This window comes from Eublepharis macularius, chromosome 8 (genome assembly GCF_028583425.1).
Source record: "Eublepharis macularius isolate TG4126 chromosome 8, MPM_Emac_v1.0, whole genome shotgun sequence".
NCBI lineage: Eukaryota > Metazoa > Chordata > Lepidosauria > Squamata > Eublepharidae > Eublepharis > Eublepharis macularius.
Window position 1 is genome coordinate 31,125,938 of NC_072797.1, and position 16,046 is coordinate 31,141,983.

Genomic DNA, 16,046 nt, shown 5'->3' on the forward strand with positions numbered 1-16,046 from the left:
ATAAACAGGAAGGATGGTTGCCGCTCTAAGCATAGACAGCGCAGAACTCACTCGTCTGCAGTTCCGGGCAGCCATTGAAGTGGTATTCCACTCTAATTTCGAATGCAAAGTAACTAGGACTCTCACTATAGAGATGACAGGGGGCGAGAAGCCTAGAGTTTTACGCTCATCCTGACTTCGGTTTCGGTTTTAACATATTTTGCATGGCACAAAAGTCGATTAGGGGATGGGGTTTAAGGAGTAATCTCAGGGGAAGTTTGTGTGCGTTTTACTGTCATGTGATTTATGACTGCCGTCTGTGCTTTAGACAACGTCAGCATATCAAGACTAACCTTTTGAGCTGGCATAAGAGGCAGACAAAACTCGAGGTTTGGGGAGGATTTTTTGTTGTAAAAATACTTATGATTTTTTACATATGTAAATTTATGTAAACTGCAAAAAAATTACCTAAGATTAAATACACTACGTGGCTGTTCGATAGACAAATATAGCTAAAACGTGTTAGGTATTTTAGACCCATGGATTCTATTGAACTGACTTCACTTATCTGGATCTCATTTTCACGTGTGCTTTGCATTGAATTGTATTTTTACACACCATGTCCTTCAAGCAGGACTGAATTTATGTACAAGATAAACTACAATTTATGCCTCACCCCCCATTTAGAGGGGCCTTGAAACTAACCCCCCCCCCCCCAAATTACTTGTTTTGGTGATGCTATGGGGACTCTTAAACATTAAATCTTTTAAGGACTTGGCATGTCCTAATCTGTCATTCAGGCCTATGTTGAAATAGCACCCCTCCCCCTTTTAGCAGTTTGTAGTTGGACGTATATTCCTCTGCATCTGATGTAAACAGACTCTTGTTTAGGTAATTATATGCTATGTGTTAAGTCTTTAAGATGCTTCAAGGTTCTCATTACTTTACTTGCAATGTCTGTATCTTGATAATAAATATGGTATAATTACTTGGTAATTGCATATGCTGTGCAATTGCCTGTATCTTGACATACTGTGTAAAATTTTGTCGGAAATCTGTATCAACTGAGGTAGATAGTGCATAGATAGTCACCCCCAAACCTCCTAATTTGGGGCACTGATCACAGCCACTCCAACAATCAAGTAGGTGGGACAGTTTGAGACTGAAAGCTTTACCTTCCCACAGCCTCAGCTTTCCAATCTCTGGGTTCATTCTGGGGTATACCCACATTCAAATAATGAATTCCAGACTCAGCTTAATTAAAACATATTTTATTAACTTTATGGAGTGTTGCAAAGCATAAAACATTCAGACACAGGCAACAGATAAAAAACAAACCTCACTGTTGCTATCTAAAAAGCTGCCTATCTAAAACTTAAGAGCTTATTAACTTTAAGCATCTCCATTAGTTGTTCATCTGACCCATCTGGTAGAGTGCATCCTCCCTCTGTGCCTAGATGGTCTGGCATAGGGGCATGACAAAGTGGAAAGAATAGAGAAGGGCTGTTTTCAGGGTGTACTGGGAGCCACCTTTTCTAACACTCAGAGCAGAACCACAAGTGACAAAAGGCACAGATTGGACACTTGTCAGCTTCCCTCAAGTTTTGATGGGAAATGTAGGCATCCTGGTCTCGCAGCTTGGCTCTCTGACTGCTGTCCAATGGACTTTTCAACTGTCACTTGTCCAACATTCAGCCAAGCTGCCTACATTTCCCATCAAAACTTGAGGGAAGCTGACAAGTGTCCAATCTGTGCCTTTTGTCACTTGTGGTTCTGCTCTCAGTGTATCACCCAGCAACCAAGAGCCAATCAGGGCCAATTAGCAGGGAGTGGGATCTGTGGATTATGGCAGCTTTGTGATCTATTAGCAATATCACTCAATGAGCTTCATGGTAGACTGAACAGGATTTGAGTCCAGTGGCATCTTAGAGACGAACACGATTTTCAGGGTATAAGCTTTCTAGAGTCAAAATTCCCTTCTTCAGATACAGGAAGGAGTGGAGATACCTGAATCTCTACATCCCACTCCAGAAGTGGGTAAGGTGAAGCAAAGATGGGGGTCAGGATGTAAAGAAACAAAATCACTTGATTAAAGCAGAAATTAGCATCTGTACTGAGATAGCAGAATTTGAGTCTAGTGGCAAGATTTTCAGTGTCCGGAGAAGGAAGCTCTGACTCTCAGAAGCTACACTCTGAAACTCTTGTTGATCTCTAAGGTACCACTGCACTAAAATCCCTACCTAAATATATTGAGATAAAAATCCTATGTCTCTATTTAGCCTCCTCTCCCTGTGGGGAGGGTGTGTTCCATTCTGAACTTTTTATTTATTTATTCGATTTTTAGCTCGACCTCCCCGCGAACAGGCTCAGGGCGAGGTACAGTAAAATGATGAACTTGTCAATGAATTCAAGTTCAGCAGTTGTAATCTGCCCTTGAAGCTCTTTGTTTAAAGACAGTGGCTTTTAGATCAGCAATGGAATGACATGGAAAATTAAAATGTTCTTTCACTGGGTTTTGAGTGTTACGATTTTTAATGTCAGATTCTTTTGTGTAGGGACTGATGTGTTTGTCCAATACAGAGAGTGGAGGGGCATTGTTGACACTTGATAACAAATATAACATTGGAAGAGAAAGATAAGACGGTGTTAACTGTTGTTAGGTCCTGTGATCTGTTGTCCGAGTGAATATGGGGACAGAGTTGGCATTCGAAAACTTCTGCTTTGTCTCTGTGCTGGAATAATTGATTTACAGTGTGTTGCAAGTCTTTTGCTCTCATTATTCCCACATAATATAATCTGAAATGAAATCAATTTGAACAGATGCCCGTTTGAAGGGTAGGCAGTAGGGTTTGCTCCAGGCATATAAGAGAGCTTACAGGTAGAATGACTGCAGCTTATACCTAGAATAATGGCAACCATCACTTTGGGGTTAGGTAGCAATTTTCCCCAGGCCAGGTTGGCTAGGGATCCTGACAGTGTTTTGCCATCTTCTGGGCATGGAGTAAGAGTCACTGGGGTTGTGTGGGGGGAGGTAGTCGTGAATTTCCTCCATAGTACAGAGTGGGCGACTTAGATGAGGTCCGTTCCAATCCTATGATTCTATAGTGTTTTACAACATCCGTGTAAAGTAATACAATGAGCCATGTATTACAACCATAATTCTGTTAATCCTTCTGTATAATCAACGTAAAGGAAATGTACTTCTGCATAAACTTCCATAGAGTCGGGCTACATATCACTTTTAATACTTCGTTCAACTTACTGCTTTCTCATTAAGGAATTGTTCCACCTACACTGAACAAAACTTCCACAGCCGCAAAAGCTGCAATCCCCCGGCTCTTGCTAATCCAAACACAACTTTTAATAAGGAGCAAGTCTTTCTGAACAAAGAGGGGGGCGGGGTTGCCTCCAAGCAAACGATACCCGCGAAAGGGTTTTGCGAAGCTGCGCAGTCCTAAACAGAGTCACACCCTTCGAAGTCCATTTAAGTCAATGGCCTTACAAGAGAAGGGTGTATAACTTTATTCAGGACTATACCGCCAGTTCCCTGGTTCGGGGAAATCAAAAACGAAACCCAGCCGTTTCCCAAGGAACGCCCCGAGCGCAAAGTCCCGTCTCCGCAGAGAAGCGGCCGTTGGGAAAGCGAGTCTCAAGGAACTACGCTACAAGCGTAAGCTCAACTACCCCTTTCTTTCCGTTACCGCCCTAACGGCTTCCCCACGTCGTCCCCCCTCCCGCCCCCGCCCCGAGAGGCTGCGCTCGCCATTGGTGGGCTTTCGCGGCGGCACGTGATCAGAACCAGAGCAGGCTGAGGCGGCTGGCAGTGTGAGGGGGGAGGCGGCGGGAGCCGTTGCACGTGCTGTTGGCGGGCCGTTGAGGAGGCGTCGAGGCGGGAGAAGCAGCTTCGCCGCGGTTCCTCTCGGAGCACCAGGTGTGCGTTTATGGGAGGGGGAAATGGGGTGAGATAGAAGGTCTTTGGGGCGGGAGTGAATGGGGCGCCTCAAAAGGACGGCTGTGGCTGGCCCTCGAGGGGCTGAGGTAAGGCGTGGGCTGTCTTAAGAGAAGGCCGGCGGCGGACTCGCGTCTTGGTTCTAGAACGCTTTCCTTTGTTCTCCAGCCACCCACGCACCTGCGGCGGTTGGGCTGCCGGTGGGTCCGAAAGCCACCATGGACGACGAGGATTGGGACACGGAAATCACGGATAACCGTGGCGGAGGAGCCTTGCCCGCCTTTCAGCCCAATTTCCAGAAATCGGTGGGTAACTAGAAAAGTGTGGGGCTAATAGGAGTAGGTAGAGGACGGTTTACCTCTCGATAGAGTACCGCCCGAGAGCCGTTCTCTGGTGTCCCATTCGTGAGACGGTGTCGTCGAAAAGGGCCTTCTGGTGTTTGCCCGCAGAGAAAAGAGCATAAAGGAAACGGGTGGCCCAGTTCGTCGAAGTTTACGCGGGACTAGGCCCGAAGGTTTGCGAAGAAGCATGCGTGTAGAATCGCAGAAGCTGTAGGGAAAGATTGAGTTAAAGGGTTTTAAGGAAGCGGGATATCTGTAGCTTTTAACTTCTGTGAGCCTGTACTTCTCCCAAATAACTGGAGCCCAAGGTGGGAAGCAGACATACTTGTTTTTGAACTTAGAGAAAATGTATTGTTTTCTTGCACTCAATTGAGATTAATTTTGTTGGCATCCGAGTGTTGTTCAATCAAGGTATCTGGTTTTGACTACTCTGTTGGACTCAACTGGTCTTTGTGTAAATGGCTTCTAATCCAAATGGACTAACAAAATGAGGTTAGACAGTGTAGCACAGAGAGTTTTAGCAAGAGCCACCAGTTTTTCATTGTTTTTTTTATTTATTAGATGCTTTTAGTCCTTTGGGTCTTAAGAAAACTTAGAACATTTAGCAATATAAAGTAATTATCAATGTAAGGCTAAGTGATAACAATAAAGTTAAATCATAACCTTAAAATACATTAAAACATCTGGCTCAGCACCATCCCACTATCAGGACCAATCCAGAAGTTGGCAGCTACATTGCTGAAGCCACACTACCATTATCACTATAGGTTTGGTACTGTAGTTCTACTGCTTGGATGCATCCTTAAACTGATATTCTGTGTTCATTTACTTGGGAATAAGCCCTGTAGGGTATGCTCTGACTTGGATAGTCCAAGTGTACCTGATCTTGTCAGATCTCAGAAGCTAAGCAAGGGCAACCTTGGATGGAAGATCTCCACCAAAGACCAGGGTTGCAAAAGCAGGCAATGGCAAACCACCTTTGTTAGTCTCTTGCTATGAAAACCCCAGCAGGGGTTGCCATAAGTCAGCTATGACTTGAGGGCACTCTCCACCATTACCAGGCCGAATGGGGGATGCCTTCTGAGTAGGCATGCATACTTGTCCTTTGAAGTTATTTCTCTGATCATTGTTGTTACTGTAATCCCCCCTCGTTATTACAATTCTGGGGGAAGGGAGAGAGATGATTTTGCGTAAGCCAACTACTTTACAGTTACTCCACTTGTGAGCAAGGGTGCTTTTTGAGATTTTAGGGTGGAGGTTTGGAAGAGGGGAGTTGGCTGTTGATAAGTGTAATATAATGAGTGCTTCTCTTTGCAGTTACAGTATATTTACTTAACCTTATTTTTACACTCTTGGTCAGTATAAAAGTGCTAATTTGACTTGTATGTCCATGCTCCTAGGGCAGTTTACCTGTAAGAGCAAATGAAACTTCATCTGTCTTTGGTCGAAGTGTGAAGCCAGCAGGTATGTACAAAATAGATTTGTATTGAAAACAATATTGACCATGTGGGGTGTAGTACAGGAAGAGTTTCAGGTTTGTAATACTGTAAATTTCCTTACAGTATCACTGTTTTGCAGGTTAGCAACATCATAGGTCTATTATCCAATATATCAGCTCATGAATGAATGTTAATGTTACCATAGGTATTCTCCATGTGTAGTTTTAGATAAAATTTTGGTTTCATTTGTACTGTTGTTAAGTAACACAGGGCTAAGGAATGGTAGTTTGTGTTTTCTCCTTTGTTTAATAGCAGTTCCTGGGAGTTGGTGGAAGGAAAGAATGAATCTGGGCTGCTCTTGATCAAATGTAGTCTAGTTCTACATCTCTAGAATCTAATATGGCCTAGTATAGTGTGTGGGGAAACAGGATGTTGGCATAGAGGCCTGAACCTACTGCATATTCAATCTCTTGTTCATAGATAATTGGGAAGGAACTGCTTGTCACAGTAAATAATACCGAGGTATGCGGACTGACTTTCTATAAGATTACTTACGTTCATGTGAAGTAGATGGCTTGATCTAGTAGGGCTTCTGTTGTATTCTTCAGTACAGCATATAGTTTAATGTAGGTAGCTGTATTGCTATGCAGTAGACCAGCAGGATTTGAATCCAGTGGTATCTGAAAAAGGAGCTTTGTCTCTTGAAAGCTTATATCCTGAAAATCTTTTCTAGTCTCTAAGGTCCCACTGGAATAAAGTCCTGCTTGTTCTACAGCATATAATGCATCACTATGCATTTGTAAGGTTTACTTTTTATTGACTTCCTAAATGTTCTTTATCAGTAGGTTGATTAAGATTATTTGTTTTAGAAATATCTTGAACTGCTTCAAAATACTGAATGTTCTAATTTTTTAGGGAGTTTTCTCTCTGAAAATGAAGCTCTTCGGGTTTATAGATTTGGAGGTATATATCAGTGTTTGTTCTTGAGTTTCTGGAATGTAGTTTTGAATACAGTTAATCTTATTGGGCTCATAAAAGCTTTTCTCTTAATATGGTGTGCAGAGACACTTTGTACACCTACATGTTTTCAGGCAGCCAAGTGTAGTTCACTTAGGCTGATGGAAACTATTTATTGCATGTATGGTATTCTAGGAAGTGGTTATGGATTGGAGTGTGTTCACTGCATGTTTGGTGTTCTGGGAAGTGGTGATGGATTGGAACGCGAGATCAGTTGTACTTCTAAGCAGTGCAGGTGTTTTTCTGGAAATGAATATTATAAGCTCTTCAAAGTTCTTGAGTCTGTTTTTATGAGATCTTTTACACGTATGCATGTGACCATAGAGAATGATTATTCAATCTGTTTCAGTCACTGGACATAGAATCATAGGGTTGGAAGGGACTTCTAAGGTCATCTAGTTCTGTCTCCTGCACAATGCAGAAAATTCACACCCCCCCCCCACATACCCAGTGACCCTTACTACATGCCCAGAAGATGGCAAATAACTATGATCTGTCACTTCAAACAATATATGATCCATAATCTGTCCATTCTAGTGTCACGCCAAGTCATTATGCTTTGATGTGGCATCTGAATTCTGTATTGTAAATAACTTAAAATCTCTACATAAGATTAAAACAGAAGCTCAATAGCGTCATAAAAAATAAAATATTTTGCCAGTGGGATCTTTTGTCAGTGCTTACATCTCTTTAAAGAGCAGTGCTAAACTTGCAAATAACAGACCACCATTTGTTACCTATTTGGATTTACTCCTCTTTTTTTTAACAACCATTAGGTGTTGATGGAAAACAAAATGGAGAAGAAAAACCAACAGGTGGATTTGGAAATAGACGGAGTTTTGGAAACAGAGGTAGATTTCTGGCTTTTTAAAAAAAAAATTTTTGCATTATTGTATGACAGTATCAATCAAGGGAGCAGTTACTGGCTCTTAAGGATAAACCCAAAAGGGCGAGGAACAGCTAAAATTTATTCCAAAGAGATATATAATTACAGTAAAACATTTTTATTTTAATAAATACACAAGATATATATGCTAAACATAAAGTATCAAATGGACCAGAGTAATAAATATGTAAAAATCATGTAGAACAAATGCATTTCATTCAGTTATCTCTAAAAAAGCATTAACTCATAAAGGTAAATATAGTGAAATTTCAAGAGAGAAAACAATTTGTGGTTGGACCAAGCCCCTTTGAAATCTCTACAGGACTAGTTTGAGAAAACTGTGGGTATATAAAATAGAAATATTTTATCTTGTGATTTATTACCTAGTTCATTCAGCTACGTAAGCTGTGAACTTAATGGTAGAGGAATGGCCCAGTAGGCTGTTGCATGTATGTATCCTGAGTGCTACCAGTCCAAAAGAGCCTGCATCTGAAACAAATGTAGTCAGCCCAGTCAGGCATAGTTCGTAAATGTTCTCAGTGTTAAATGATCCTGTGGAGATCTGACTCCTGATACTTACAGACCAATGATCTCAAGCTCTAAAATGCTTGATTAACATCACATGTAAAGACTTTCTGAAGGCTTGAGCTGCTGACCCTTTATCTTAAAGTTATATAGGGTCAAACTATAGATGTGCAGGTTTCCCCGCAGCCACCACAGGGTGGAAGAGCTGCTGCCCCTGCCCCAAGCCATTTCCCTGTGTCATAATAGCACAAAATAGTTTTTACTGCTCCATTTGTGCACAATATGCCATGTGGAGCGACAAAAACAGAGAGACACACCTTGCTATTTTGGAAGGCAGCTTGAAGAGGAAAGGAGCAGCCATTCCCCACAGATGCTGTGTGGCTGTGGAGAACTCAAGTTCGGTCTGAAGAACCCACCTAAACATCTAGTTTGACTCATAGTCCTAAGCAGATATATAGTAGTGTAGATACTAAATACCACCATTACAAAGTATAGCTTTGTATGACAAGCTAACGGCTTAATATTTTGTTAGATTTCCTCCGTTTCTTTTTTTCAGTTTCCTGCACAACCAAGTAGCTCACCACTATAGGGCAGCAATGTGTAATTTCATACGTTATTTTTCAGAGTACAGTATACATAATACTTTTTATTAGGTCTAACCAAATGTCATATAAGTTTCTACTTCACCAGAAGTCTTCCTTGGGATGGATGTTACAAAGAAATAAAATTACTCAAAAAGAGAAGACATTTATCAGAACATGATGCAGTCCTGTTTAAAGCTGCATTGTGTACACATCTGCTTCAAATATTGCTTGGCTTTAAGTTACAGTCAGCTTTTTGTAACAAGTGTTACCACATGCGATCCCCTTTGTGTTTATCCTTAGACATCTATGGGCACTGTAACTTGGGTATGGGCCTCTTACCCAGAACTGCAGCCAGTTTGGGGAAAATAAGCTCAGTGTCAGAAGAAACCCTCTTCCTGCTTCCACAGCTTGGCTAGCTTGGAAAACTGATAGACTTGTCAGTTAGAAGGAACAGAATGTGTAATTTAGGAGTCTTTTACCTGGAGAGTGAGCAGGCAAGCTCAAAGTGCCTCTAAGAGGATATCAGTAACCATGAAATGACCAGAACGTTTTCAGGGCAAGGTTTAGAATTTGATGGCAGTATAGGGGTTCAGAGATTGAAAACATAAGAACAGTGCAGTTTTCAGTGGGACATGTATATAGAGAGTTGCATGAGAAGAGAGAAAGGGAAAGAAAACCACGCTTCTGGCTGAGTGGGAATTCTGCACTTGGGAATGGCCACAAGGCAATTGGAGTGGGGGGGGGATTTAAAGAAGAGGAAAGGAGTGAACAGAGGAAAGGTTTACCTATCCTCAGTTTGCTAAGCTTGGTGGAGTATGTTGTCTGCTTTGACAGTCCAGAGATTGAGAGTAGAGGACCTCAGGCAGAGCTTCTGAAGGGCCCCATGAAAACGTTGGCTAGTTCCAAATGAGAAGAGTGGAGTGGGCAGGCTCTGAGCCAGCAGAGGGGATTAGACTGTCCAGAACAGCCATAGTTATAGGACTCCCACACAACAGAATATCAAAGAAATAATTGTGATGTCCATGTTTCAGGGTGAGTCCAAGATAAGAATCTATGGGTTTTCTTAGGTGGATGGTTTGCAATAGAAAAGCAGGATTTGGGTCCAATGGCACCTTAGAAACCAACAAGATTTTCAGAATATAAGCTTTTGAGAGTCAGCTCCCTTTTTCATTGAGTTTTCTGACTAAATGAGTTAGGAAGGGAGGCTTCCCAGATATGTAACAAAGCTGATTGCATCTAGGTAGAGTGGAGGCTTCAGTTTTGCTTGTGGCAGGGTGGTGGGAGACATTCAGACAAAGTCAGTAAAAGTAATTGAGCCCACCTGGCTGCTTGATAGTAATTGGATTTTGTGTTCAGGAACACTTGTTCTTGCTTATTAAATTTCATTGATCTAGGTGAGTGCAAATGGAGATGGGTAGGCCTACTGACATCCGATCAGTTAATCAGTCACCTGCCTAAAGTTTTGGCCACTTGTTAACATAGTCTACAGAGAACGTTAGCTTCACCATCTCCAGAGTATGGTATTACTAGCTCCTAAAATGGCTGCCAAAACAAATCAAGATGGAGTCAGAGCAGACGGCCCGCATCTAGGAAGGCGATCCCCTGATCATACAAGAGGCAACAAATCATTTGAACTCAACAAGCATTGACAAATTCTATCAACTGTCTCTAATCACTCTTTAAACTAGTGTTCCAATAGCTCTTTTTTGCACCAAGCATTTCACAAGAAGGCATCAGAGAATCACTTTTATGTTTACTCTAAAACCCTTTTTTCTAAGGAAAGTAATGTGGCATTTCTCAGGCTGAGCAAAAGAAGTAATAGAGGCTCTGTCAGATCTCTAACATGGAAAAAAGACAAAAAAGATTCATAAAAGGGCTGGAACAAAAACATCTGCTGTGAACTACTTACTAAACAAGCACTTGTGAGAAAGCTTCTACCATCGCGAGAGCTGCTGTGAGGAGACGGGAAACAGGAAGTACGTAATTGTGATAGAGCTGCTGGAGAGAGACGGCCCTAAGGCAGACAGGAAGAGGGCAATCGCCATCTTTGAAGAGGGAAGGGCACGGGCTTCAGCAGAAGAGGAAGTATGCCATATTGGATTACAAAAATATAGAAAAACCATAGAGAAAAGACGCCCGGCATTTTGGATTTTGTAAGTGCTCTTTTTTTCCTTTTGAAACCGGGACATTTGAATTAAATTAAATTAAAGGGACACTTAGCCAAGCGCCACGGAGTTAAGGAAACGAGCAGATTCGTGGGAGCGAGGCAAGTCAAGCCCCTCGATGTCGAAAAAAGAGTGGCAGACGGCTATGGAAAATTTAGACAAAAGATTTTCGGAAATGTTAAAGGTCCAGCAGGAGCTGGTGAAAGAGATCAAAGAAGTTAAAGAGACAGTTAAAAGTGAATTGGCAGAAATGAAAAAGGGAATGGAAGCAACACAGCAAAAAGTTAACGTGGTGGAGAAGGCGATGGAGAATCTCTCAGACACGCAACAGACAGATATGAGGACGATGAGGGGCAGAATGGCTATTGCGGAGAGCAAGTATATGGAAAAGCAGCTAAGGTTTCGCGGTTTGCCGGAGATGGAGGGAAAGACAGCTCAAGAGCAAGTTGCTGAAGTGTTAGCTGGATACCTGGGGAAGGAAGAAGAAGAAATCGTGGCTATCCTAGATGTGGTGTATCGTATAAACTCAAGACTTGCGACCCAGAGGAAGTTACCAAGAGACGTGATTGTGCAATTTACAACCAGAAATATGAAAGAAATGATTGTGAGCAAGCAATTCCAAGACCCATTGGAGGTTGATGGCAAGACGGTGATTATTATGAAGGAGTTACCTAGATCGGTGTTGCTTGATCGGAAAAAATATAAAGCCTTAGTCCAAATTTTGAAGGACATGAAAATAAGGTATAGATGGGAATTACCGGAAGGACTGGCATTTGAGTTTGGAGGAGTGAAAAAGCGCATCAGATCTGAATCTGAAATGGAAAAGTTTATGAGGGACAATGAAAAGGACTTACCAGCAACAAGGCTATGAATATGGAATGTAAGGTTATATCTTGGAATATAAATGGACTTAATTCACCCAATAAGAGAAAAGGTACTTTTCACTGGCTATTAAAACAGAAATGTGACATTGTTTGTTTACAAGAGACTCATATTAGAAAACAGGATGTAAAATATCTAAAACTGAGCAAATTAGGCACTCATTTTGCAGCGGCCACAAAAAAGAAAAAAAGGGGAGTGGTCTTGTATATTAGAGAGGAGCTGCAGCCAAAGTTAGTGTTTAAGGACCCAGAAGCCAGATTTTTAGCGGTGGAATGTACATGGAATTTAAAGAAAGTGCTGGTGATTGGAATCTATGCACCTAATGGAGCAAAAGAAAGCTTCTTTGAGGATTTGAGGAAGCAACTAGATGAACTTTCTTACGACCAGATAATTCTTGCAGGAGACTTCAATGGAGTTACAAATTTGGAGCAGGACAAGAAATCAGCAACTGCACAAAAGAAAAGAGGATTACTACCAAAAACTTTTTTTGCATTAATGCAGCAGGAAACTTTGGAAGATGTATGGAGAATACAGAATCCCAAGGGCAGACAATTCACATTTTTCTCCGCAAGACACTCTACTTTATCACGAATCGACATGATCTGGGCCTCAAAGGACTTAGTGTTATGGACTAAAGAGGTGGAAATAATGCCTATGGTAGGCTCAGATCACAATCCAATTATGTGGAAGTTTGGGAAAAGAACTAAGAGGAAAGGATGGAGAATAAATGAGGACTTGTTGCAAGAGGGAGAAAACTTGGAGATGTTGAGAAGGGAAACTAAGTTCTTCATACAATACAACATGAATCGAGAAGTACCAACCAGCAAGGTATGGGATACCTATAAGGCAGTAATTAGAGGCATACTAATGGACTTAAATGGAAGAGCCAGGAAAAAACAAGAGGAGAAGAGACAGGAGACTACAGAGAAAATAAAAGCCAAAGAAATACTACTAAAGAAAAGACCAGGGAAGAAGAAAGTTTACCAAGACATTAAAATTTTACAAGAACAGTTGACAGCAATGAATAATAAAGAACTGGAATGGAATCTGAAGAGAATGAATCAAAAGTCGTTTGAAGGAGCAAATAAACCTGGGAAATATTTGGCATGGCAATTGAAGAAGAGAAAGGAGAAGAAGACAATAAATAAAATATGTGAGGATAATAAAGTATATCTGGAACAGACTGCCATTAGTAGAGCCTTCTACAAATTTTACGCTAAATTGTATAATAAAAAAGGTGAATAAAGATTCAATAGCGACATATCTGGGGAACATGAGGCTCCCAGTGATCTCGGAAGATTGGAGAAATAAATTGAATAGTGAAGTGACAGAGGAAGAGATAAGGAAGGCAATACAGTCAACAAATCTGGGTAAGGCGCCAGGGCCTGATGGACTCACAGCTAAATTTTATAAGGTAATGGTCAATGAACTGGTGTCATTCCTAAAAGAAGTGATCAATGGTGTTATGAGAGACCAAAGAATTCCAGATACTTGGAGTGAAGCTAATATATCATTGATCCCTAAAGAAGGACAGGACTTGACTAACGTCAAAAATTACAGATCTATTTCCTTACTTAACAATGACTATAAGATCTTTGCGAAGATCTTAGCGGAAAGAGTAAAGGGATGGCTATCCGAAGTTATTGGGGAAGAACAAGCTGGTTTTTTACCGAATAGACAAATCAGAGACAATTTAAGGACAGTTATAAATGCTATTGAATATTATGATAGGCGTTGTGATAAGGAGGTTGGGTTCTTCTTTGTGGACGCTGAAAAAGCATTTGACAATTTGAACTGGGATTTTATGTTCGCCACTATGGAACAGCTACAGTTGGGAGAAAGATTTATCAGAGCAGTAAAAGAAATCTATAGAGACCAGAGTGCAGCAATTGTGGTGAATGACGAGGTGACTAAGAAATTGACTATAGGCAAAGGTACAAGACAAGGTTGCCCGTTGTCTCCACTGTTGTTTATAATGGTTTTGGAAATTTTGATGATACAGATCCGAGAAGATAATGCAATCCGTGGAATAAAGATAAAAGACTTTTCCTATAAGGTCAGAGCATTTGCAGACGATATAATGTTAATTGTGGAAGATCCAATTGAAAACATGCCAAGGGTAATAGAAAAAATCACAGAATTTGGAGATTTGGCAGGTTTTTTTGTAAACAAAAAGAAGTCAAAGATACTGTGTAAAAATATGACTAAACAAAAACAACAGCAACTTATGGAAATAACAGACTGTGAAGTAACAAATAAGGTGAAATATTTGGGAATTGAACTGACTGCAAAGAATATAGATCTATTCAAGAACAATTATGAGAAATTGTGGACTCAAATAGAGCGAGACTTGATTAAATGGAATAGATTGAATTTGTCATGGTTGGGAAGAATTGCAGCAGTCAAGATGCATGTGCTGCCAAGAGTGATGTTTTTGTTACAGACAATACCAGTTATTTGGGATTCCAAGCAGTTTGAGAAATGGCAGAGAAAGATATCGGACTTTGTTTGGGCAGGCAAAAAGCCTCGAGTGAAAATGAAAGTGTTACAGGACGCGAAAGAGAGAGGCGGAATGCAACTGCCCAACCTAAGACTTTATTATGAGGCAATCTGCTTGGTTTGGCTGAAGGACTGGATGATGCTTAAAAATCGCAAATTGCTGGCCTTAGAGGGATACAAAAAAATATTTGGATGGCATGCATACTTATGGTATGATAAAGTGAAAGCGGACTATGTTTTTACACCATTACATTCGGAGAAGCCTCTTCACAATATGGAAAAAGTACAGAGATTACCTACAAGAAGGAATTCCCTCCTGGGTGGTTCCTTATGAAGCGATAGATCCGAGAACTGTTGATAATGAACAACAGTGTTTAACGTATAAGGAGATAACACGAATAGAATTTTCTAAATTAAGAATAAAGACGCAAGAAGAGTTGTCTCCAAACTATGACTGGTTTCAATATAGACAGCTCAGAGACCTTTATAAATCGGATTGTGCCAAGGGAGGGATAAGAATGGAGAACTCGGACTTGGAGGAAGTAATTTTACAAGAAGACAAAAAGGAAATTTCAAAGGTCTATAAAGTGTTGTTAAAATGGTATACTGAAGAAGAGGTAGTTAAGGTGCAAATGGTGAAGTGGGCTATAAATTTTAATAAAGAAATAACAATGGAGGCGTGGGAATATTTGTGGAAAAATACTTTGAAGATTACGACATGTACTAACATTAAAGAGAACGTCTATAAAATGATCTATCGTTGGTACCTGACACCAAAGAAAATTGCGCTAGGGAATGTGAATACGTCTAATAAATGCTGGAAATGTAAAAAGCATGAAGGATCTTTGTACCATATGTGGTGGACTTGTGAGGTAGTCAGGCAGTACTGGGGGGAAATAATAAGAGTAATAAGTGAGATTTTACAGTTTCAAGTTAATAAGAACCCAGAACTCCTGCTACTGAACTTGGGAATGGAAGATATTCCAGCACAACATAGGACATTGCTTTTTTACATGACAGCAGCGGCTAGACTTTTGTATGTGCAAAAATGGAAAGTACAAGAAGTGCCAACTATCGAGGACTGGATTCACAAATTGCTGTACATGGCGGAGATGGATAAACTGACAAGAAAACTAAGAGACCTTGATCCAGGACAGTTTAACACAGATTGGGAGAAGCTGAAACAATATTTGGTGAAAAAATGGGAGGTGGGAGGAGAACTGTGGCAGTTTGAAAATTATTGAAGAAAAACAAAAGAAGAGAGAAGTGACTATACCGGGGGGAGGAGAGTTAAAGAAGAATTACTAAGCAATTATTCTATTTGATTATTCTATACAGTATTAAGTAATAGTTATTATGTGATATATAAGAATAGAAATTAATTAATTAATTATGTTGCTGGCAGATAGGGGTGTAATTGAGAATTAACAGAATTAAAATTCATGAATACAAGAAGGGGGGGAATGAGAAGTAGCATATAGAATATAGGTTAAATTGATTGACTTATGCTGAAGGTATTTTTGGTTATAGCGATATTTAGAAATGTGCAGAACATGGGTCAAATTGATTGACTTATGTCGAACGTATATTGTGTTTATAGGTATATTTAGAAATGTGTAGAATATGAGTCAAATTGATTGACTTTATGTTATAAAGATAAGAGATATAAGAGATACAAGAGGAAGTAAAGAGTAACATATAGAGTATAAGTTAAATTGGTTGACTTATAAATGTATTCATCACTTATGAGTACTCAAGTTATGTATAGGGAGGGATAAAT

At 40.4% G+C, this 16,046-nt stretch overlaps 1 protein-coding gene across 3 annotated transcripts in view; it reads left to right on the top strand.

Annotated features, from left to right (window-relative positions):
* The first annotated feature begins 3,571 nt into the window (after nucleotides 1-3,571).
* Nucleotides 3,572-16,046, top strand: part of DDX4 (DEAD-box helicase 4) — an 81,488-nt gene continuing 69,013 nt past the window's right edge. For 2 of the 3 annotated variants that reach the window (XM_054987673.1, XM_054987675.1), the window contains exons 1-4: nucleotides 3,779-3,910; nucleotides 4,097-4,233; nucleotides 5,670-5,733; nucleotides 7,502-7,576. In XM_054987673.1, coding sequence (XP_054843648.1) covers nucleotides 4,147-4,233; nucleotides 5,670-5,733; nucleotides 7,502-7,576 — 226 coding nt within the window. In that variant the 5' untranslated portion in view covers nucleotides 3,779-3,910; nucleotides 4,097-4,146. Of the gene's footprint in view, nucleotides 3,650-3,778; nucleotides 3,911-4,096; nucleotides 4,234-5,669; nucleotides 5,734-7,501; nucleotides 7,577-16,046 lie in introns of those variants that run through there. The other variant, XM_054987674.1, reaches the window with a different exon arrangement.